This window comes from Oncorhynchus nerka, linkage group LG24, assembly GCF_034236695.1.
Source record: "Oncorhynchus nerka isolate Pitt River linkage group LG24, Oner_Uvic_2.0, whole genome shotgun sequence".
In the NCBI taxonomy this organism is placed as follows: domain Eukaryota; kingdom Metazoa; phylum Chordata; class Actinopteri; order Salmoniformes; family Salmonidae; genus Oncorhynchus; species Oncorhynchus nerka.
The window spans coordinates 26,617,501-26,642,812 of record NC_088419.1 but is presented as its reverse complement, the minus strand read 5'-3'; the positions used below and the strand labels follow the sequence as shown (position 1 = coordinate 26,642,812).

Genomic DNA, 25,312 nt, shown 5'->3' with positions numbered 1-25,312 from the left:
CAAGAATAGCTGTTACCTATAGGACAATGTATCTATCACAGGTCACCATGGATACAGTAAGGTAAAACCTTAATAAAATAATTTGTGATGCTTAATTGTGCATGCCTCTCATTTTCCAACAACTTAATATGCAATAAAGCTATACCTATGGCTTGCATAACCAACTCAGTTTCCCTTCCCTGAGATTTGAAGGTTGGACAGTTCGATCCTTGGCCGAGTCATACCAGACTATAAAAATGGGACCTGATGCGTCTCTGCTTGGCACTCAAGATAGATTGAGATAGATTGGGGGTAAGGCCCTGCGATTGACTAGCGTCCTATCCAGTTGGTGTACTGGTACATCAAGCTACAAGGTACATCACACTACAGAAACAAGAGATAGGCTCCTGCTCCTATGAGCCATTGTGGCTCACACAAGCAAAGTCTCGCACTTTGTGGTACCTTTTGGACCTCAAAACATTTGGAGAGAAAAAAAAGTATTTTTGTGTTTTAGTATTCTATCAGAAAAAAATATATGTTTGACTTTCAGAAAAAAACATATTGGTCAAGCTCAGGCACTTGTTTTCTTAGGTGCATTTTCCAACCTGTTAGGTGCATAAGGGTGGAAATGTGGAGCCCAAATTAGCCATAGCTCTGTGAGTGAGAAAGATTGAGCGAGTCAAAGGGTCAACACTCTAACAGGATTTTTACTTCTCTTTCAAACATATTTTAACATTTAGAAATTTGGTTAATTTTCTCTACAATTTAGCCTAACAGGGTGGAAATATATGAGTGGGACATACAGACTAACAACTTGAAACATGGAAAAATAGATAAAATGGAGTGTCTATATTTATGTACTTTTGCACCATTGTTTTCCTACCAAAGAAATTATTACATTTCCTGAATGTGGTGTCATTTTAGAAAGGTGTTATTTTCATAAATGGAGAAATATAACAAACTAACAAATTGGAAAGTGATATCAGAGTCACAGAAAATCGTAAATAAAATATTAAATACAATAATCATGAACAAAAGTAATTGATGAGAGAGAATTTACCTAGGACTATAAAATAATATTATATTTTAAGGCGTATTTCTCGTGGAAGTTGATGAGTAACACCCCGGGGACATGGCAAAAAAAGCCTACATCCACTGGAAAAAAGTTTTCAAAATTATTCCTTTTCAAGATCCATGGCCGGTAGGGATATCCTTGTCTCATTGTGCACCAACAAGGTTGCCAGGTGCACGGTGTTTCCTCCGACACAACTTCATAAAGATTCGCATGAGGGGTTTCTGGGAAACAACCAACTACCTCTGCTTGAATTACAAGCAATTCAGAAACTTTTGCAAAATTTCTACAATTTATACACAAACTTGTGAATAAATGGCTGTTGAGATCGTTTACGTATATCTAATGTAAAGATAATCCGCTACCATTAGTCACAGTAGGCTATCGTGAGTGTTAAGAGATTTAAAAGCTTTTTAAATAAACTCCTATTTATAAACAGACACATAAACAAGCTTATGAGTGTCAAAATAACTTATATCCAGCTTTGTTTACAGAGTTGGTAAACTAGCAAAGCACAGCCCCCACACCATACTGCTGTGTGTTTGTGTGTGTGTGTGTGTGTGTGTGTGTGTGTGTGTGTGTGTGTGTGTGTGTGTGTGTGTGTGTGTGTGTGTGTGTGTGTGTGTGGTCCATAATGAGAATGGAGGAGAGTTTTTAAGGCCATCCAATGTTTTGGTTTTATACAACAATCAAGTTACTGCTCCTGCTGGTAAAAAGTGAATCTCTTTACATTCAATTATGTGGAAGAATGATGCACAACAACCCAGCACAACATGTGGAGTAGCTTATTCCCCCACAGAGGAGACACATAAACACTGATGGAGAGATAGAGAGGGAGGGGGAGGATTTGATTTGCCTAATGTATACCCTGCCTCTGAGTGTATTAAAATTAGAGATACTGTCACTGCCAAACAGCTCAGACAGACATTGTTTTCAGGCTTCAGGTGGGAAAGGCGTGCTGTCTTTGTGATTTCGGGGTTAGAAATGTGACATTCATGGTGACTGCTGATTTGTCTTCCTGCCCCCTCTCCTGCCACGTGTCACATTGTGAATTGTATTTCCTGTGTTTGTTTGTATAATTCATGAAGAGCTCCGAGAGGAATAGTAACAGTACAGAACAGTGATGCGCTGTGAAACATGAGGTAGTGCTATCTGTTAGTTAGTAGGGTGTGATAGTGTTGTGTTTTAGCCATAGGAGTGACATGATCCCTAACTTAAGGGCTCAACCTCTCTCACACAAGGCTGGTTTACTTGCCCATAACGTTTTAACACCTCAGTTTCTCTCTAGCAGTATGAACTATGCTGTAGCAACACCTTGAGGGGATAGTCCTCAATTGGAACGGTATGCCAGTAAATTCTATTGATCCTCTTATTAGTCCTCTAAGGCCTACCACATAGATCACAGTGTAATTTGACCATTGAGGACCATCGTTAACGATGTCATTGGTCCCTCAAGTTATCGCCACTAAAGGGCCATTCGAATCCTACAGAGAGGTGTTGCTATGGCTCTCATAGGTGGAGACAGTGTGTCCATGGGCCTCCCTCGGGAAGGAGTATTTCACCTAATCACATCTGCCCAGAGAATAACCCATGTGCCCCCTCCCCCCCCCACTCCCTCACATTCGTTTAAATTTTTACTCTGTCCTTTTTTTCCCCAGGTTCCTTCAATTACCAGATCTGTGGACCATGACAAAATATTGGCGCTCAGGCAGCAGACTCAGTTCCTTTGGGATGCTTATTTTTCTTCGGTAGCAAAAATAGTATTAACTACATTAGAGGTAAGCTCTCCCATTTATAGAACTGTTCATTTAAATCAAGAGTGGGTGGGAGCGGGTTGGGAGGATTGCAGGGCCAGACAGCCAGCAGCCAGGATAACGGATAGCCTTTTCTATAATGTGCACAAGTGGCCAGGATGAATTGATGGTGGCTGTACAACAGCGTTTCCCAAACAAGTTCTTAATTTCCCCAGTTTTTTTGTGTTTTTTTACTCCTCCTGACAGTCTGGCTCTTACTTTGGGAGTGTTTTCACTATACTCTATCTTCTGTCTCAGTCTCTGGGGGGAAACAGACACAAAGGGCTTTCATCAGGCTCTTCCCCAGATCAGTCAGGACCTGCCATGATCAAAAGAGATTGCAGTGTAACGGTTTCCTCTGGAATCTTAAATGTCTAGAGACTCTCATGGACTAGAGTACAACGACAGGTAGCTGGGGGTTCCTTAAACAAAACTCCCCCTTGTGCTATACTGCTACTGTTTATTGTTGTCACACCCCCAAATATAGTGTCCTCTAAGAGCAAAGTTAAAATAATTGTCACGTTTCCCCTGGAACAATCAGAAAAACACTTTTTATGGTCTGATGTGTGGAGAGGAAGCCACGGTATGAGGTGTTTTGGCCTGCAGGTATGAGAGGAAAGGTTCAGCAGGGTAACATCAGAACATTCTCATAGGCTCTCTGTTCACCCCTCTGTCTCACTCAACATTTTGAGGGTTTTACTTTGGTCTGAATTTTTCCATGGGTTTTTATTTTAACACACTTTCACTTATTGTTGTATCACTGACCCATTCAGAAGCTACTCTGTTATGATAGTGTTGTGGGCTCTAATTTAGAACTCACTCAACAGACACTCCAACCTGTTTACCCATATGTCTTTGTCCATGAGGTTTTCATTTCACTTCTTCATTTTCAGGGTGTCCGTGTTTAATTTCTCCACTCTCTGTCTTTACTCCCTTCTTGTTTCCATTCAATTTACCACTTCATAAAGGAAATAATGACAAGGAGGGTTGAGGAGGTGGGGGAAAAGAGAAAGTGAGGAGGATAAATTATAGGCATTCCGCCATGGTTCTTCAAAGGGAGCCACAGCAGCACTTTGTGATGAATTGGATTAGGGCCGAGCGTTGGTTTTATGTGTTGCCGGGCGAACGTCACCACCAGGTGCCTAGTCCAAATCCAACAGGGAAGAAATTAGGCCCATCTCCATGGATATTTACCGTTGTGCAGATGTGGTAAATGCTCGGCGCTACCTGCCGACTGACAAAATGGGGGAAATTAGGCATTCTAAATTGCCCCGCAAGTGGCACACACACAGGGCTTTTGTGAGGTTGTCGATAAGTGCCAGCTAATTCTCCATATAGATCAAAAGGCACATCTCGTCTCAGTGTTGCTGGCACTGGACAGGCATATGGACTCTAAACTGTTATGATAATCACACTGAGGGTAACCGTTTGAGGTGCGGGACAAACAGGCAGACGCACTGCTTCCCTCATAGCCAGATAAATCTGACCTGAATCTGTCAATAGGGTTTTCAGATACATTTGCCTACAATGCAGAACAAATATAACACAGTCACATGATACTGTAGCAACTCCTGTAGAAGATAATTTTTTTTTTTTTTTACTGTGGAGGTACTGTATCTTGAGCAACATAAATGAAGTTCATCACCTAGCAGGGAGTAAACAGTGTGGAGGGGTCGACCTACCGCCTCGTCTCTCTGAGGGGTTGCTTGTTAAGGCGTCTCTCACAACCTCATTAGGACCCACAGTTCAAACGGAGGAAGCAGCCAGGAAAGCACCAGGCTCTGAGAGCATGTAAGTGAGGAGACCCATATGGAGGTCTCTTGCTGTGGATCCAAGAGCAGGAGAGCTGTGGCCTTTCTACTTCAGGACATGCAGTGAGGCAGGTTTATTGGAAAGAGCAATCAGAAGTAGATGGCTGATATGATATGAAATGACTGTCATTAATGTTAATGATTGCGAGGTTGGTTTTGTGTCCAATGACTCAACTAATATCAGGACACATAGGTGACCATCTTCATGTAAAATATCCTGTGCATCATCAGTGCATCACTCTTACTGCATGACCACTGCATGCAAATAACTCCTTACGGTCATTGCTGTTCAATGGACTGTCAGTAGGACAGTCATCATATATAGCAACATGGGACGACGAGATACAGGTCCAATCTCCACAGTCAACATGCAAGGTAACAGTTGCACCTGGGTGAGTGGGCATCAGTCCCAGCTGAGGGTGTGAGGTGTTATCTGCATCAGCAAGACACTGCTCGACAACATGGCCACGTCTATTAGACCCAGCCTCTTGCACAGCGAGCAGCTTCTTTGTACTAATCCTCTCTCTCTCTCCTCCTCCTTCTCTCTGCAGATAATCCAAGACAGAATAAATTCACACGTATCCAGGAACAAGTTGATGTGGAATTCGTTGCCTGGTGGACTGTACGTTCTGCCTCAGTTCTCCACGGATGCTGCAGTGTTCCCCTTCTACTACTCCTCTCTGGGTGAGTTGGAGCCTGGTGGACTGTACGTTCTGCCTCAGTTCTCCACGGGCGCTACAGTGTTCCCCTTCTACTACTCCTCTCTGGGTGAGTTGGAGCCTGGTGGACTGTACATTCTGCCTCAGTTCTCCACGGGCGCTGCAATGTTCCCCTTCTACTACTCCTCTCTGGGTGAGTTGGAGCCTGGTGGACTGTACGTTCTGCCTCAGTTCTCCACGGGCGCTGCAGTGTTCCCCTTCTACTACTCCTCTCTGGGTGAGTTGGAGCCTGGTGGACTGTACGTTCTGCCTCAGTTCTCCACGGGCGCTGCAGTGTTCCCCTTCTACTACTCCTCTCTGGGTGAGTTGGAGCCTGGTGGACTGTACGTTCTGCCTCAGTTCTCCACGGGCGCTGCAGTGTTCCCCTTCTACTACTCCTCTCTGGGTGAGTTGGAGCCTGGTGGACTGTACGTTCTGCCTCAGTTCTCCACGGGCGCTGCAGTGTTCCCCTTCTACTACTCCTCTCTGGGTGAGTTGGAGCCTGGTGGACTGTACGTTCTGCCTCAGTTCTCCACGGATGCTGCAGTGTTCCCCTTCTACTACTCCTCTCTGGGTGAGTTGGAGCCTGGTGGACTGTACGTTCTGCCTCAGTTCTCCACGGGCGCTGCAGTGTTCCCCTTCTACTACTCCTCTCTGGGTGAGTTGGAGCCTGGTGGACTGTACGTTCTGCCTCAGTTCTCCACGGACACTGCAGTGTTCCCCTTCTACTACTCCTCTCTGGGTGAGTTGGAGCCTGGTGGACTGTACGTTCTGCCTCAGTTCTCCACGGGCGCTGCAGTGTTCCCCTTCTACTACTCCTCTCTGGGTGAGTTGGAGCCTGGTGGACTGTACGTTCTGCCTCAGTTCTCCACGGGCGCTGCAGTGTTCCCCTTCTACTACTCCTCTCTGGGTGAGTTGGAGCCTGGTGGACTGTACGTTCTGCCTCAGTTCTCCACGGGCGCTGCAGTGTTCCCCTTCTACTACTCCTCTCTGGGTGAGTTGGAGCCTGGTGGACTGTACGTTCTGCCTCAGTTCTCCACGGGCGCTGCAGTGTTCCCCTTCTACTACTCCTCTCTGGGTGAGTTGGAGCCTGGTGGACTGTACGTTCTGCCTCAGTTCTCCACGGGCGCTGCAGTGTTCCCCTTCTACTACTCCTCTCTGGGTGAGTTGAAGCCTGGTGGACTGTACGTTCTGCCTCAGTTCTCCACGGGCGCTACAGTGTTCCCCTTCTACTACTCCTCTCTGGGTGAGTTGAAGCCTGGTGGACTGTACGTTCTGCCTCAGTTCTCCACGGGCGCTGCAGTGTTCCCCTTCTACTACTCCTCTCTGGGTGAGTTGGAGCCTGGTGGACTGTACGTTCTGCCTCAGTTCTCCACGGGCGCTGCAGTGTTCCCCTTCTACTACTCCTCTCTGGGTGAGTTGGAGCCTGGTGGACTGTACGTTCTGCCTCAGTTCTCCACGGGCGCTGCAGTGTTCCCCTTCTACTACTCCTCTCTGGGTGAGTTGGAGCCTGGTGGACTGTTCGTTCTGCCTCAGTTCTCCACGGGCGCTGCAGTGTTCCCCTTCTACTACTCCTCTCTGGGTGAGCTGGAGCCTGGTGGACTGTACGTTCTGCCTCAGTTCTCCACGGACACTGCAGTGTTCCCATTCTACTACTCCTCTCTGGGTAAGTTGGAGCCTGGTGGACTGTACGTTCTGCCTCAGTTCTCCACGGGCGCTGCAGTGTTCCCCTTCTACTACTCCTCTCTGGGTGAGTTGGAGCCTAGTGGACTGTACGTTCTGCCTCAGTTCTCCACGGGCGCTGCAGTGTTCCCCTTCTACTACTCCTCTCTGGGTGAGTTGGAGCCTGGTGGACTGTACGTTCTGCCTCAGTTCTCCACGGGCGCTGCAGTGTTCCCCTTCTACTACTCCTCTCTGGGTGAGTTGGAGCCTGGTGGACTGTACGTTCTGCCTCAGTTCTCCACGGGCGCTGCAGTGTTCCCCTTCTACTACTCCTCTCTGGGTGAGTTGGAGCCTGGTGGACTGTACGTTCTGCCTCAGTTCTCCACGGGCGCTGCAGTGTTCCCCTTCTACTACTCCTCTCTGGGTGAGTTGAAGCCTGGTGGACTGTACGTTCTGCCTCAGTTCTCCACGGGCGCTACAGTGTTCCCCTTCTACTACTCCTCTCTGGGTGAGTTGAAGCCTGGTGGACTGTACGTTCTGCCTCAGTTCTCCACGGGCGCTGCAGTGTTCCCCTTCTACTACTCCTCTCTGGGTGAGTTGGAGCCTGGTGATAACCTGCTATTATGTGTCTGTGTAACAGACTCCTCTCTGGGTGAGTTGGAGCCTGGTGATAACCTGCTATTATGTGTCTGTGTAACAGACTTCTCTCTGGGTGAGTTGGAGCCTGGTGATAACCTGCTATTATGTATCTGTATAACAGACTCCTCTCTGGGTGAGTTGCAGCCTGGTGATAACCTGCTATTATGTGTCTGTGTAACAGACTCCTCTCTGGGTGAGTTGCAGCCTGGTGATAACCTGCTATTATGTGTCTGTGTAACAGACTCCTCTCTGGGTGAGTTGCAGCCTGGTGATAACCTGCTATTATGTGTCTGTATAACAGACTCCTCTCTGGGTGAGTTGCAGCCTGGTGATAACCTGCTATTATGTGTCTGTGTAACAGACTCCTCTCTGGGTGAGTTGCAGCCTGGTGATAACCTGCTATTATGTATCTGTATAACAGACTCCTCTCTGGGTGAGTTGCAGCCTGGTGATAACCTGCTATTATGTGTCTGTATAACTTCTATGCATGGGAACTGTTGACACACAAACATAAGGAATCAGACCTCCTCTCCGGCAATGTGCTCTCTTCAACTTTTCCTCCATGCTATTTTATATACCCCCAGTGCTACGTATTAATACCCTCTGAGAAAATGTTGCTCATGCTTGCCAACCACAGACATAAAGTCATGTTTGGGGACCAAACAATGCATTTTACAACGGAAATTGTCTTGTATGTAACCTTGCAAGCTGGTATATGTTATCCCATATCCTATCTGCAGTCCCATTAACTGCCAAGGGTCAAGTCCTCCCTAGTCAGTGATTAGTTGTCACTGAAATGGAACAGTGAAAAGCATAAAGCCTAGAGCTGCAGCAGAGCAGTCAGTGTCTTGTGTATTGAGCACCTTGGAGCTGTGCACTATGAACTGTGCTGCTGTCGCAGTCCTGCGAGGAGCACTGGGATGAAGCCATAACTCAGATAGATGCTTGTCTTTCTCTGAGGAGTTGTGTACAGGAGGAATGGGCAGTTTGCTTTATGCTTCGACAGTTATACGTTTTTGCCGGTACTGAAGGAATAACGTTGTCAATGCCGGTAAAACACAGGCATTGTCTCACTTTCCATAATTCTGATAGCAGCCAATGTTTTTCGTTTTTTCCTTTGCATTGTAGGCCTATTTCAATTCTACTGACTTTAATTGACTGTTTTTAAGCTTTTATTTGTCTCTGTCAATTTCAAGTTGATGTTACAATATTTTGTTATTATGACAGCATCTGTCCCGAATCATATCTGCTCCTCTGAGAAGTGGAAAAGAAGGAACGATGGCGATATTGGGCTCCATTTCTGGGGGGTCTTGATGACTGGGTATACCGCCTCAAAATCACAAAATGGATTTCCAACTTGTTTAGTAGAGAGTACAGCTCCTTTGGTACCTCCTATAATGTGCTTCACAATCCTCTTTTGTCTGTGTTTAAAGCTACTGGGAATGTATGAAGAGATGCCAAAGCAGTGGATAAGAATGAGAAGGTCCATTTACTGTAGACACTTTAGAATGTTTGAATGTTCCCTGTTGAAACTCTGCTTGTTTTCCACAGTCACCCGACCCAATTCTCATCGCCATTTGAGTGCATTTTTTGAATATTGTTTGAGCTGTCAATAAATCTCAATCTATAGCTTTTCACATGAGGAAATGATATATTGTCTAAATCCTCGGATTAGATTGGCAAGGTACACAAAATGATGTGAATTATCCGACCGCTACATATGCAGTTCCACACAGGCTTCTCCCATTGTGTAATGCCGATTCGACAGTGTACAGAAGGACTATCTCCAGGATGTTGCTAGAAGAAGAGTGATTTGTTTACCACCACCTCGTGTGAAAAAGCGGTAACACTTGCCCTCGTCACCCCACCTCTTCACTTCCCCGGCACGGTTCATTGCAATCAGTGGGATTTTTTCTTCTTCTATTACCATAGTACAGTTTGACTTCGTTCTGTCAATATTAATGAGGTCTAGTTTCTGAGCGTGTTTCAGATCACACTGAACCTTTCTAATGACAAGTTCTAGAGCTCCTTTGCTAAGGCCAGTAACAAGCATAAAGGCTAATAACCAACATGACACCCCGCTTCACTAGGCCTACAGTAAGGTATCCTGCAAAGGGCAGACTCTCAAGATAAGAGGGGCCATTATACAAGGCTCTTTTTTTACAAATGTGGGACTAACAGCCTACTCTGCGACAGCTGTTGGTGTGTTCTAAAAGGAACAGTAATGTTGGATCAATGCTTAACATACCTTGTTGAAATTGAAAATATGTTTCCCCTGTCTTAACAACAGTTGAAGAAATTACTTTGATCACAGTTATTTCAATGAAAGTCATTTGAACAAAATGTTTTTGCCAGTTCTGCTTGGTACATTTGCAGTTTAATGTTTGATTCGAACGTTTGTTTGAAGTGCACTTAAAATTGCTGCCAGAAATGACTGTGGTGTTTCCCGGAGGAAACATTTCTTCTACAAAAGTGTTGCCAGAGTAAAATAGTTTAAGGCTTATGGGATTTTGATGACCGGATAATAATTATAATATTTTTTTATATATTTAACTAGGCAAGTTATTTAAGAACAAATTCTTATTTTACAATAACGATCTACCCCGGTCAAACCCTCCCCTAATAACCCGGACGACTCCGGGCCAATTGTACGTCGCTCAATGGGACTCGTGTGGTCCTAATGCAATACTGAATCCTCCTTTGAAGATGATCGGCATAGATTTTCTACAGATTTCTTTGCTTATGTAACAATGTCTGCAAAGAACAAACCTATTCAGGTAAATGCTATGCTCATCAAATGGACACATACAAACAGCCAGCACAAGTTTGCTATCACGTCCCACATCAAGAAGGCATCGTTTGGTGATCAGGGTCCAAAATAGGTCTTCTAGAGGCACCACATAGCATCAGGGTAAATCCATAAATAGAGCCCAGTACACCAGAGAGGTCAGAGAGTCCACAGCCCTGTGTCAGAGAGATTGATAGGGATGCTGTAAGTGCACTGGGTGTCCATTTATGCTTGATGAGGTGGATGGAATGGAGAGTCCAGTCTGTCCCTTCTGAAGGTGTGTGTCAGAAAGGTTAATGTCTTGAGGTGCGTATGTTAAGTTGTGTCTGAAGGTGTGTATTAAGGTGTGCGTTGAAGGTTTGTGTTAAGGTTTATGTCTCTCTGTGTGGTTGCAGGTAAGATCCCGTCCCAGGAGTTCACTGCTGTTATCCAGGCCGTGACTCCTCTCCAATCTCAGCTGCAGCCCATAGTCAAGCTCGTCATCGCTGTTGCCAAATCCAAGTTCTGTGCACAGGTGAGAGCTCAGACCTATGACCCGTGAGCTAAGGCGAAACAGCAGGGATGCAGACCATTCATTTTTATACTGTAACTCGAAGTCAATGGAAGTTTATCTTATGGGATATAGCATAAAGCTTTATAGCTATACGGCATGTCATGTCTCCCCATGCTATATTTACACCACGGGTAAGGGCTGTTCTTAGGATACCTGGATATAGCCCTTAGCCGTGGTATATTGGCCATATCACACAAACCCCTGAGGTGCTTTATTGCAAATTATAAGCTCGTAATTAGAAGAGTAAAAGGAAATGTTATGTCATACCCATGGTATATGGTCTGATATACCACAGCTTTCAGCCAATTAGCATTCAGGGCTCGAACCACCCAGTTTATAATGGACAGACTTATTTTCGCTATATATATCCGCTGCTAAAAAAACAATGGCTATATGTACGGGGTCTATGCTCTTTTGAATTAAGATTTTATTTAATTGTTTTGTTTGCAGATAATTGTGCTGTGGAATTGTGACAAGCCTTTACCTCCGAAGAGCAAGTGGCCCTCCACCACCGTGCCTATCACTGTCATTGAGGGAGAGAGAAAGGTATGAGATTTCCTAGTTATGCGGGTGTTAAGATTACATGTTTTGTCGATTTTAATGTGTTTTATTGAGTCTTAATCATTGAGGGAATGAGCATGGCTGTTGAGGAGAACTGACACCAATATATTTATTTGACGTTCAAAAAATATTGCTATCAGGTTGTAAATCACAACTGGCCTGGTACATTGTTTGCTGCCTCCACCCATTCAGGATGCACTGTTTCAGTTTCAGTTTTTTTCAAAAACCCAAGTTTTTGAAAAAACCCAAGACAAATTTAACTAAGGCTGGGAATGTCAATACAATCAAATCAGCAAGGACAATGATCACAAGTCAGTCATAACGTGGCTAATAGGCTAGCGTATCTATTTATGTAGCTATTTATTTTGCAAGGTAAAAACACTGAGCCTAACGTTGGCTGGCTAGCTAGTTGCTGGGAGGGTGTCATGTTGTTTTTCGGTGGCTACAGCTAGAGGCAGATGTCATTTGGCTAGCTAGCAAAAAATATGAATTTCTATGCTGTAATAGAACGACTATTATCCACGTAGCATATCTCTTGCGTTCATAAATTCAATGTGGCTATCTACTACCATTTCAGAGCACTCTCGTCTGAGTGTGCCAGAGCGCAAAATAACTGATGAATTTATGACACCCGCTGAATACGACTAGTGTCAGTAAACGTAGGCAAAAAAAGTAAGATAGTTACGAACGCTCTAGATAACATGGTAACAGCCTAACCAGCTCTGATAGGGCGAGTAAAATGGTCAGAGGTGTTCTCTCATTTGTGTCTGGAAGTAGCTAGCAAGCTAGCCAACTTTAGCCAGTTAGCTTGGGTGACTGACTGCAAAACGCTCTGAATTTATGAACAGATAATCTGACAGCACTCTGAGGCAATTTATGAACGCAACCTGAGCTAGTTGTCAATCAAATGTTTTTGGCATTGATCAAATGGGTGGGCAGGCAGGCAGGCAAATTCCCATTCATTTGTAAAAATGTGGGTTGGGACCAGCCTGCAATGGCAGGCAAGCTGCAAAAGGACAAGCAGGCTACTAATTCCCCATCGTTTATCAGTGCAATTCTGACGGTCAACTAGTTGAAAAAGGGGGGAGAGGGTTTATCTAATTTTCCCTCATTAGATTTTAGCTCATCTCACTCTAGCTAGCGGCAGGGTAGCCTAGTGGTTAGAGCGTTGGACATGCAACCGAAAGGTTGCATGTTCATATCCCTGAGCTGACAAGATACAAATTTGTCGTTCTGCCCCTGAACAGGCAGTTAACCCACTGTTCCTAGGCTATCATTGAAAATAAGGTAAAAGAAAAAAATGTTGTTGATGTGCATAACTGAGGGATGTGCATAACTTTCATGGTGGTTTCATCAAAATTAAATCTAGAATCGGCTTCCTATTTCGCAACAAAGCCTCCAAACATACCCTCGTAAAACTGACTATCCTACCAATAATTTACAAAATAGCTTCCGAAAGGTACTCTACTCAGCAAACTGGATGCAGTCTATCACAGTGACATCAGTTTTGTTACCAAAGCCCCTTATAACACCCACCACTGCGACCTGTATGCTCTAGTCGGCTGGCCCTCGCTACATATTCGTCGCCAGACCCACTGGCTCCAGGTTATCTATAAGTCGATGTTAGGTAAAGCTCCGCCTTATCTCAGCTCACTGGTCACGATAACAACACCCACCCGTAGCACGCGGTCTAGCAGGTATATTTCACTGGCCATCCCCAAAGCCAACACATCCTTTGGCCGCCTTTCCTTCCAGTTCTCTGCTGCCAATGACTGGAACGAATTGCAAAAATCGCTGAAGCTGGAGACTTATATTTCCCTCACTAACTTTAAACATCAGCTATCTGAGCAGCTAACCGATCGCTGCAGCTGTATATAACCATCTGTAAATAGCCCACCCAATCTACCTACCTCATCCCCATATTTTTTTATTTATTTTTCTGCTCTTTTGCACACCAGTATCTCTACTTGCACATCATCATCTCCTCATCTATCACTCCAGTGATAATTTGCTCAATTGTAACTACTTCGCTACTATGGCCTATTTATTGCCTTACCTCCTCAAGCCATTTGCACACACTGTATATAGACTTTCCTTTTTTCTATTGTGTTATTGACTGTATGCTTGTTTATTCCATGTGTAACTCTGTGTTGTTGTTTGTGTCGCACTGCTTTGCTTTATCTTGGCCAGGTCGGAGTTGTAAATGAGAACTTGTTCTCAACTCGCTTACCAGGTTAAATAAAGGTGAAATAAATACATTAAATTAAATCAATAGGACTGTAAAGTTACCGAATGTAAAAGGGCTCCCGTGGTATTTACATATTTGCAAAAATCCATTCAGGTGTATTTTGTGGCTTTTGGCAAATGCGTTCTAATGATCTAAAGTCGCACTGTTGCTATAGCCTGTAAACACACAGTCCAGTTCAAAGTGAATGATGACAAGCCCGTGTGGCAAATTGCTTATTTGCATAAAGGCCTACTGTAGCTCTGATTGGCTATGGCTCACCGCTTTGCGTAGACTCTGGTCCCTGACGAGACAGATGTATTTATTCGGTTTTATTTACTGCAGTGTCTATTAATTGTCCAAACGCACGGCCGCTTTCCCACTCTATAATGCTTTCCAATTATCACAAATGCCAAACATTCTAAGAATTTATGAAAATGTGAAAATCACCATATCGAAGTGCCCGCTTGTCAGAAAATGTTTTAAAAAATACAATATATAATCTGTCAAATTCTTCCTGGGGTGTATATGAACAGATTTGAATACGTTTTCATGTTGCAACAACTCTGTCAGTTCCACTTTAAAGTCAGGGGAGATAAAATGCAGTCGTACATTTCTAATAAAATCCTTTCAAGCTTTTCTTTAATTTGTCCTTTTTGGAACTGGCCCTGACTCAGTGCAAGTCTGTCTCCTGGAATCTGAGCTTAGTTTACCCTGACTGTTGAGCCATGAAGCAGCTTGAGACTGCTTCCAGGACTGTTCCAGGCGCACTCTGGATAAAACACCAGTCCATCACAATGCCATTACTGTGCCAAGCCTCAGCTGAATCATTTTAGTAGTGCTAAAGGTACCACTTTGCAGTGATGTTCTTATGAGCTTTTAAAACAATAGGAGTTAGTACACCAGACATCATACTTCCAAACAGGACAAATGCTCTAACTGAATGCAAGCTTCTTAAACACAGTAATGTGGTTTCAATCGAACTATTCTGATGAAACGCTATTGCGCTGACAGTATGAATTCATCCAACCCTTCATTGAGTCCAAATAATCACTCCGATTGTGTTATTTGGAGCGTTCCATTCACTTAAAGAGAGCGTTCACCCAAATTACACACTTTCCATGATTTCCTTACCCAGTAAGCAGTCTATGGACAAGGTATGACAGTAATCCATTCTTTAGTTTCCCTGGCACTGTTTCCAAATGCTAACATTTAGCGTTTGTGGCACAAATACCATTCAAGTCATATGACTGATATTAGAATTGTTCATGCATCATGTCCAAATCAATCGAAGGTATCTCAAATTGATTGTGAAGATCAACAGTCACTTATAGATGATTTGAACATGATGAGCAAAAAATGCGAAAGTCAGTCCCATGACATAAAATGGGATTTGTATCACAAATGCTAAAACGTTAGCCATGGAAACAAAACCAAAGCATGGATTGCTGTCATACATTGTCTACAGACTGCTTGGAAACCAATGTGTCCTTTTGCAATTTGGGTGAACTATCCCTTTAATTGCTGGCTTCATAAATATCTCCTACTCAAAGCCAAAGTGAAATTCCAATCAGCAGTGTCATGCTTGCTGCTTACCACAGAATTCAGTCAACCCCCCCACCCCCCACGCTCTCTCTCTCACAACACACACACAGACACACAATTCTCAGTTTTTCCATAACCCGCAGCAGCCCAGCTGTTGTCCTAACACGAGGCCAGTACTCCATGCCGCCCCACTGAGGCAGGAGCAGGACCCTAAAACCCAATGGCAGATCCCTTAATTGATACTGTTTGTTCTCATGTGGTAAACACGGCAATGGAAAAAATGTGTTCCCATTATAACAATAAACAGCTTTTCTAAAAGCTTTTAATACTCTTTGAGTATTCTAGCCTAACAAGACAGCTGCTCCAGAGTAGTAAATTCTCCACAGCTCTCTCCCCAAACAATAAGAGTTTCAATGTGTTGAAACCAGCGAATCAAACGTTCACATCACACTGAATCAGAGCACTGCCAAGAGACTGAGGAAAGGCTAATGGTGGATGTGTTCCGTGTTCTGCAATTGTGCAGCTTTTGTTGTCCCTCATATCATCTGTGAAAAAAGCAAAGTAATTGTATGTTTGTCAGGGGGACAGAATATCTAAAGAGGCTCTTATTATCTGGTGTCCTAAATAGTTTATCTCCCCTCAAGGGCGGCATTCAGTTGAAACATTTAAGCAGTGTTTTCCTACTGCCTAATACATGTCACCTATTTATTTAGGCTCATTGAAATTACACTGTAACCTAGACCCCATTTATTGTGTTTTCGCTCATATACTTTCCATTGTGTTTACACTATTTTCCTTTTTAGCAAGCTTGTATGAAAAGCAGGGGCATTATTTCATGCTGTTGCATGAATGCATTGTGTGATAGACAAGGGAAAACACTGGCTGCTGTGAAAGGGTCTTAATGAACCACAGTCCCTCTCCCCTCCGTCGTAATATATCATTTTTGTATTTCAATGGACTGAACTAATCAGCCCTGAGTAGAGGTCACCAGCAGCATTTGATCAAAATCCAGCATGTTATATTATCGATTTTCCTCCATGTTTGTGTCCTCAGGAAAGTAACACATCTAAAAATAGGTCCCCTCATCTTGTTCCTTCAATTTTCGTTTCCATTTGAAGGCTAATTAAGTTGGCCCGCATTCGTGCCATGGATCACTTTATAGCCAGCTGCCATTAGATCACTATCCTTGCTCTCGACAGACCTGCCACTCACTCCCAAGCCTGATGGCTTGGAGCTAAGCCCTTCACTGACTTGTGGGGTGTGTGTGATTGTGTGCGTCGGAGTACATGCGAGATCTCCACAGTAGCATCTCCACAGCTGTGTGTGGGTGGCTGGCTGGCTGAGTGTGTTCCTGTCCTGCGATGCGACGACTCAAGAAGGGCTCACTGTCTCATTAGCACCTCCAGCTCCCCATCCTTGTCTGATAGCCATTTTCATCAACTGATAATTCATATACAGCCTGGATAACAAGATGTCTCATCAGAAGGGAACGTGGTTAATAAGAACAGATAAATTAAATAAAGTGAGTCTTTCAAAGCGTTAGATATTTGATCTCTTGCAAAGCATAGTAATTGGGTTAGTCAAATGCTTTGGAGCACTCTACCATTTTCTCCTCAGGGCGGTCATTTGTCTCACCATGTATACGAGGTGATCTATGGTCACTCAGGGTGTCATTTGTTGTCCCTGAACAATTCTGTCACCTTAATTAATTGTTACTTTCAATAATAATTCCCTGCTTGGCACCCTGAGTTTTCAATTCATGAGTTGATCCTCAGAATCAATTCAGTCCATTCATTCAGGCTATACTTTATGTGTTAAATGTTACAGGGCAGAGTTCAAGTAGTCCCCCACTAAATCCAGTCTGCATGGTGATTAGGCCATTCTAGGGGTCAGTTTTCATTCACAACTTGGATTCACAATATCCTTATCGCCAAACCTGCAATCAAATCAATTTGTATACTACAATTGAGTGTCACGCCCTGACCATAGATTGCTTTGTATGTTTCTATTTTTAGTTTGGTCAGGGTGTGATGTGGGTGGGTATTCTATGTTTTGTTCTGTTTGTATTTCTATGTGTTTGGCCTGGTATGGTTCCCAATCAGAGGCAGCTGTCAATCGTTGTCTCTGATTGAGAACCATACTTAGGCAGCCTGGTTTCGCCCTTGACTTGTGGGTAGTTGTTTTCTGTTTTGTGTGTATCACCTGACAGAACTGTTTCATTCGCTGTCATTGTTATTTTGTTTAGTGTTCAGTTTTTGATTAAATTTACAACATGAACACTTACCACGCTGCACCTTGATCCTCTCCTTCCACCTACGACGACCGTTACATTGAGGAATAATGAGACATGATTGCACTTTGAAGCAAAACAATACAAATAAAAAATTAAAAAAGCATACCTGCATGATACAAATTATCTGAGTTCAGCTGAAATATCTCACTTCACATTCCCTTAAACTCCGAACAGAGTCTGTGTAAACAGCAATGGTAAAGGAAGTTCACAAAGGAGCTGGGTTTCTGTGGGCCAGTCAGGGTTCTTGGGCCACTGGGCAGGTTGAGGTTATCCCTGGGCTGTACTACATGGCGTGTCTGGGGCTCCCTCTGCCCTTGGGGTAGGTGTCGAAGGATCCATATGCAGTGAGGTCAGAACACACGCTCCCACAGGACTGCAGGTAGCCTAGTGAAATGTCGCTGGTTCGACTACCCGAGCTGTGCCCTTGAGCAAGGCACTTAACCCAAATTTGCTCCAGTGGCGCGGTGCTACTATGGCTGACCTTGTAAAACAACACATTTCACTGCACCTATCCGGTGTTTGTGACAATAAAACATCCTCCATCCTCAGTCTCCTAAGGCAGGCTAGACAGCTTGATAGCATTTCACAGTAAGGTTGTTGTATTCGGCCATGTGAGAAATAAAATTTGATTTGATTTGTGAGAGAGAGGTCAAAAGGCTAAGGAGTAAGGGCCACAGGTAGCAAATAACAAACGACAGACACTTGATTTGTGGCTTAATATTTAGCTGAGTCATTACTTTAGAGTTGAGTTCTGCTTATGTGGCATCTTTATCAAACATAATGCAATTTTAGTTGACAGTCACTGTAAATAATATGAATATTTAATATCTGAACAAGCTGTTCAAAATTACAACTTCATGCAGTTTCATGAAGTGTATGTTTACCCCACTATGATACTATGAATTATGTACAGAGATGGACTTTGACAAAAATGTATCTTGGAAACGACACTTGAGCCATTGAAATCATTTTCTCTGCTGAACTTTGAACTTTGACTATGAATGTATCAAGCATCAAATATGATTAACCCGTAAAGAAAAGCATTGGCAAGCCTCTAAAGATTGGCCTTGAAGAAACACGAGTCAATGGAGATAAGGGTGATGCCACATTTTCACCAGGTGACTCAGTGCTACGTCCCTGTATATCTGCCTAGAGGAAAAACCCATTAACACTGACCAGGGAGAGAAAGGAAGGAAAGGACAGTGACAGATCAAAACCCTGTGCCACTGTCTCCATGAGACTAGTTAAAGCAGCCCTGGGGGGGCAAAGACGGTGGGCTCTGCGACAGAGGAGGCGGAGGGAGACAGACACAGGGAGGAGGAGAGAGCGAGAGAGAGAGAGAGAGAGAGAGATGGGCAGACTGAAGGACAAACAGTCCCTAAAGATGTGTATTGGAATCTGAGCTCCAGAGTATATACAGACCTGATGGGAGAGCTGCGGGTGAAGAGGGGTGAGCGATACAACAACAACAACAACAGCTGGGTAGCCTGATAACCAGAGCAGTGTGTAACCATCAGAACATACCTATATGGGGAAATTAGAGCAATTCATTGAACATTATACAGAGAGTATGCTAATCGTCAATGCAGACCATTAATACAGTAAGGCAAGGTGCACTGCAAGCTAAACGAATACCACTTAATGTTGTGAAGAGTGTGTTGATCATTTTTACCTCTACTGAGGGAGTTATGTTTCATACACACCAGTGAGAGTGCTTTAGTGAGTATCCTCCAGGCTTTACGCTGAAAAAACTGTGAAATTCAGACAGCGTCGCTGGCAGGCTGATAGACATTCGAGTTTATTGAGATTAAAGGAATCCATGTCATGTAGAATATTTTCAAATTTGGCACTGTTTGATGAAACTATTCTCAACTAAAGAGGCACACTGCATACTCATTTCACATTGTGATATTTGCTATTCATTTCTATTTTGAAAAAATATCTTCGCCCTTGGATATCCGAGTAATAGTTAGCGAGTAATAGCAACGGATTAATTTGAATTTCACGGAATAACTTTGTCTATGAACATACATGGAGCTATTAAAGCTGGAGTCCCCTTCTCCTCGTTTATATAAATACCCTTAAATAATTAAAATCCTCTAAATATGCATAATTACAGGCAGCTCTATAAAGCCTGCATTTAGGGTAATGGATTAGGTCATCCACATCATATTAGCCTGGCCGGCAGATCGATAGTTAATACAGAAGGCACTGATCCCTAAAGCTGTGGTAGGAGAATTATCATTAAAATATGCATTTCTTGTGTAAAATGTATTTACAGTCCCATGAGGGTTACCGCTGCAGCCCAAGTGTTTTAAACTGGTCTTATTCAATCAAGCCCCCAAGCCCAGGAGACTGCGAGACTAAATATACATAACTTAAGCAATAATACATGAGGCCATGTGTTATGACATTTTTATCATGGCTGTGACGTGGTCATAGCCACGAGGCAAGCAGAGTGGAATAGACCGCCACAGCCATGATAAAAATGTCATAACACATTGACTCAAGTGTATTGCTTTTATACAACAGGTTACCAGCATTAAAACTAGTCAAGGATCATATCACCTCCACCTTACTGGCCACCCTAGATCCACTTCAGTTTGCATACCACCCACAGATGACGCAATCGCCATCACACTGCACACTGCCCTATCCCATCTGGACAAAAGGAATACCTATGAAAGAATGCTGTTAATTGACTACAGCTCAGCATTCAACACCAGAGTACCCTCCAAGCTCATCATCAAGCTGGAGGACCTGGGTCTCAACCCCGCCCTGTGCAATTGGGTACTGAACTTTCTGATGGGCCGCCCCCAGGTGGTGAAAGTAGGAAACAGTATCTCCACTTCGCTGACCCTCAACACTGGGGCCCCACAAAGGTGCGTGCTCAGCCCCCTCCTGTACTCCCTGTTCACCCGTGACTGCGTGGCCATGCACGCCTCCAACTCAATCATCAGGTTTGTAGACGACACAACAGTAGTGGACTTGATTACCAACAATGACAAGACAGCCTACATGGAGGAGGTGAGGGCACTCAGAGTGTGGTGTCAGGAAAACAACCTCTCACTCAACATCAACGAAACAAAGGAGATGATCATGGACTTCAGGAAACAGCAGAGGGAGCACCCCCCTATCCACATTGAAGGGACAGCAGTGGAGGTGGAAAGCTTGAAGTTCCTCGGCATACATATCACAGACAAATTGAAATGGTCCACTCACACAGACAGTGTGGTAAAGAAGTCGCAACAGCGCCTCTTCAACCTCAGGAGGCTGAAGAAATTTGGCTTGTCACCCAAAACCCTAACAGACTTTTACAGATGCACAATCGAGAGCATCCTGTCGGGCTGTATCACAGCCTGGTACGGCAACTGTACCGCCCTCGACCGCAAGGCTCTCCAGAGGTTGGTGCGGTCTGCTCAACACATCACCAGAGGAAAACTACCTGCACTCCACGACACCTACAGCACCAGATGTCACAGGAAGGCCAAAAAGATCATTAAGGACATCACCCACCCAATCCACTGCCTGTTCACACCGCTACCATCCAGAAGGTGAGGTCAGTAGAGGTGCATCAAAGCTGGGACCGAGAAACTGAACAACAGCTTCTATCTCAAGGCCATCGCATCCGCACTTCGGTCTGCAGGAGACGCTGCTAGCTAGCCAACAGCTAGCCAACGTCTACCGAATAGAACTCAACAACCCGGTCGCATTCCGCCTCGCTCCACAAGTAGTATCACATTTTCATTTCATTTTATTACAGTACAACGGTTTGATTTGTTTGATCGTAGCTAGCTACATAGCTAGCTACATAGCCGTCTCTGTATCAAAGATAATTGTGTAGTCTAGAGCGATTTTCTAGGTTACCTAGCCAGCTATTGTCGTTCTTTTAACGCAACGTAACGTAATCAACACTGCTAGCTAGCCAGCTAGCCCCCGAATCAACAACGCAGCCACTGCCAGCTAGCCTACAAAGTCAACAACGCATCCACTGCCAGCTAGCCTACTTCAGCAGTACTGTATCATTTTTAATCATTTTAGTCAATAAGATTCCTGCTACGTAAGCTCAACTTTCTGAACATTCGAGACGTGTAGTCCACTTGTCATTCCAATCTCCTTTGCATTAGCGTAGCCTCTTCTGTAGCCTGTCAACTATGTGTCTGTCTATCCCTGTTCTCTCCTCTCTGCACAGACCATACAAACGCTCCACACCGCGTGGCCGCGGCCACCCTAATCTGGTGGTCCCAGCGCGCACGACCCACGTGGAGTTCCAGGTCTCCGGTAGCCTCTGGAACTGCCGATCTGCGGCCAACAAGGCAGAGTTCATCTCAGCCTATGCCTCCCTCCAGTCCCTCGACTTCTTGGCACTGACGGAAACATGGATCACCACAGATAACACCGCTACTCCTACTGCTCTCTCTTCGTCCGCCCACGTGTTCTCGCACACCCCGAGAGCTTCTGGTCAGCGGGGTGGTGGCACCGGGATCCTCATCTCTCCCAAGTGGTCATTCTCTCTTTCTCCCCTTACCCATCTGTCTATCGCCTCCTTTGAATTCCATGCTGTCACAGTTACCAGCCCTTTCAAGCTTAACATCCTTATCATTTATCGCCCTCCAGGTTCCCTCGGAGAGTTCATCAAAGCTTGATGCCTTGATAAGCTCCTTTCCTGAGGACGGCTCACCTCTCACAGTTCTGGGCGACTTTAACCTCCCCACGTCTACCTTTGACTCATTCCTCTCTGCCTCCTTCTTTCCACTCCTCTCCTCTTTTGACCTCTCCCTCTCACCTTCCCCCTACTCACAAGGCAGGCAATACGCTCAACCTCATCTTTACTAGATGCTGTTCTTCCACTAACCTCATTGCAACTCCTCCAAGTCTCCGACCACTACCTTGTATCCTTTTCCCTCTCGCTCTCATCCAACACTTCCCACACTGCCCCTACTGGATGGTATCGCGCCGTCCCAACCTTCGCTCTCTCTCCCCCGCTACTCTCTCCTCTTCCATTCTATCATCTCTTCCCTCTGCTCAAACCTTCTCCAACCTATCTCCTGATTCTACCTCCTCAACCCTCCTCTCCTCCCTTTCTGCATCCTTTGACTCTCTATGTCCCCTATCCTCCAGGCCGGCTCGGTCCTCCCCTCCCGCTCCGTGGCTCGACGACTCATTGCGAGCTCACAGAACAGGGCTCCGGGCAGCCGAGCGGAAATGGAGGAAAACTCGCCTCCCTGCGGACCTGGCATCCTTTCACTCCCTCCTCTCTACATTTTCCTCTTCTGTCGCTGCTGCTAAAGCCACTTTCTACCACTCTAAATTCCAAGCATCTGCCTCTAACCCTAGGAAGCTCTTTGCCACCTTCTCCTCCCTCCTGAATCCTCCTCCCCCCCCTCCCCTCCTCCTCTCTGCAGATGACTTCGTCAACCATTTTGAAAAGAAGGTCGATGACATCCGATCCTCGTTTGCTAAGTCAAACGACACCGCTGGTTCTGCTCACACTGCCCTACCCTGTGCTCTGACCTCTTTCTCCCCTCTCTCCAGATGAAATCTCGCGTCTTGTGACGGCCGGCCGCCCAACAACCTGCCCGCTTGACCCTATCCCCTCCTCTTTCTCCAGACCATTTCCGGAGACCTTCTCCTTACCTCACCTCGCTCATCAACTCATCCCTGACCGCTGGCTACGTCCCTTCCGTCTTCAAGAGAGCGAGAGTTGCACCCCTTCTGAAAAAACCTACACTCGATCCCTCCGATGTCAACAACTACAGACCAGTATCCCTTCTTTCTTTTCTCTCCAAAACCCTTGAACGTGCCGTCCTTGGCCAGCTCTCCCGCTATCTCTCTCAGAATGACCTTCTTGATCCAAGTCATTCAACTGAGACTGCTCTTCTCTGTATGACGGAGGCGCTCCGCACTGCTAAAGCTAACTCTCTCTCCTCTGCTCTCATCCTTCTAGACCTATCGGCTGCCTTCGATACTGTGAACCATCAGATCCTCCTCTCCACCCTCTCCGAGTTGGGCATCTCCGGCGCGGCCCACGCTTGGATTGCGTCCTACCTGACAGGTCGCTCCTACCAGGTGGCGTGGCGAGAATCCGTCTCCTCACCACGTGCTCTCACCACTGGTGTCCCCCAGGGCTCTGTTCTAGGCCCTCTCCTATTCTCGCTATACACCAAGTCACTTGGCTCTGTCATAACCTCACATGGTCTCTCCTATCATTGCTATGCAGACGACACACAATTAATCTTCTCCTTTCCCCCTTCTGATGACCAGGTGGCGACCGCATCTCTGCATGTCTGGCAGACATATCAGTGTGGATGACGGATCACCACCTCAAGCTGAACCTCGGCAAGACGGAGCTGCTCTTCCTCCCGGGAAGGACTGCCCGTTCCATGATCTCGCCATCACGGTTGACAACTCCACTGTGTCCTCCTCCCAGAGCGCTAAGAACCTTGGCGTGATCCTGGACAACACCCTGTCGTTCTCAACTAACATCAAGGCGGTGGCCCGTTCCTGTAGGTTCATGCTCTACAACATCCGCAGAGTACGACCCTGCCTCACACAGGAAGTGGCGCAGGTCCTAATCCAGGCACTTGTCATCTCCCGTCTGGATTACTGCAACTCGCTGTTGGCTGGGCTCCCTGCCTGTGCCATTAAACCCCTACAACTCATCCAGAACGCCGCAGCCCGTCTGGTGTTCAACCTTCCCAAGTTCTCTCACGTCACCCCGCTCCTCCGCTCTCTCCACTGGCTTCCAGTTGAAGCTCGCATCCGCTACAAGACCATGGTGCTTGCCTACGGAGCTGTGAGGGGAACGGCACCTCAGTACCTCCAGGCCCTGATCAGGCCCTACACCCAAACAAGGGCACTGCGTTCATCCACCTCTGGCCTGCTCGCCTCCCTACCACTGAGGAAGTACAGTTCCCGCTCAGCCCAGTCAAAACTGTTCGCTGCTCTGGCCCCCCAATGGTGGAACAAACTCCCTCACGACGCCAGGACAGCGGAGTCAATCACCACCTTCCGGAGACACCTGAAACCCCACCTCTTTAAGGAATACCTAGGATAGGATAAAGTAATCCTTCTCACCCCCCTTAAAAGATTTAGATGCACTATTGTAAAGTGGCTGCTCCACTGGATGTCATAAGGTGAATGCACCAATTTGTAAGTCGCTCTGGATAAGAGCGTCTGCTAAATGACTTAAATGTAAATGTAATGTAAATGTTAAACTGCAACCACTAACTCAGAGAGACTGCTGCCTACATTGAGACCCAATCACTGGCCACTTTAATAAATGGATCACTAGTCACTTTATACAATGCACTCTAAATAATGCCACATTAATAATTTTACATATCTTACATTACTCATATAACATGTATACACTGTATTTTATACCATCTATTGCATCTTGCCTATGTGGCTCAGCCATCGCTCATCCATATACTTACGTGTACATATTCTCATTCACCCCTTTAGCTGTGTGTGTATTAGAAGCACACTTGCATTAACATCTGCAAACCATGTGTATGTGAAAAATAACATTTGATTTGATTTGAAAAGCAAGATTCTTTCCCAAATCGTACATTTTTCAACTAAACATGATGCTACATTCACTAACACTGGTTGTCAAGTGCAATTTTAGGCCTTTTATGGTCGTTAGTTCTATTCATATTGACTGCCATGTCAAGCAAAACTACCCAAGC

The 25,312-nt window shown here is 45.2% G+C and overlaps 1 protein-coding gene across 1 annotated transcript in view; it reads left to right on the top strand.

The window, feature by feature from the left end:
* LOC115107751 (exostosin-1-like) overlaps nt 1-25,312 on the top strand; it is a 306,697-nt gene that overhangs the window by 268,686 nt on the left and 12,699 nt on the right. Inside the window, exons 5-8 of the mRNA XM_029631363.2 lie at nt 2,710-2,829; nt 5,207-5,339; nt 10,838-10,956; nt 11,446-11,541. Coding sequence (XP_029487223.1) covers nt 2,710-2,829; nt 5,207-5,339; nt 10,838-10,956; nt 11,446-11,541 — 468 coding nt within the window. The remainder of the gene's footprint in view (nt 1-2,709; nt 2,830-5,206; nt 5,340-10,837; nt 10,957-11,445; nt 11,542-25,312) is intronic.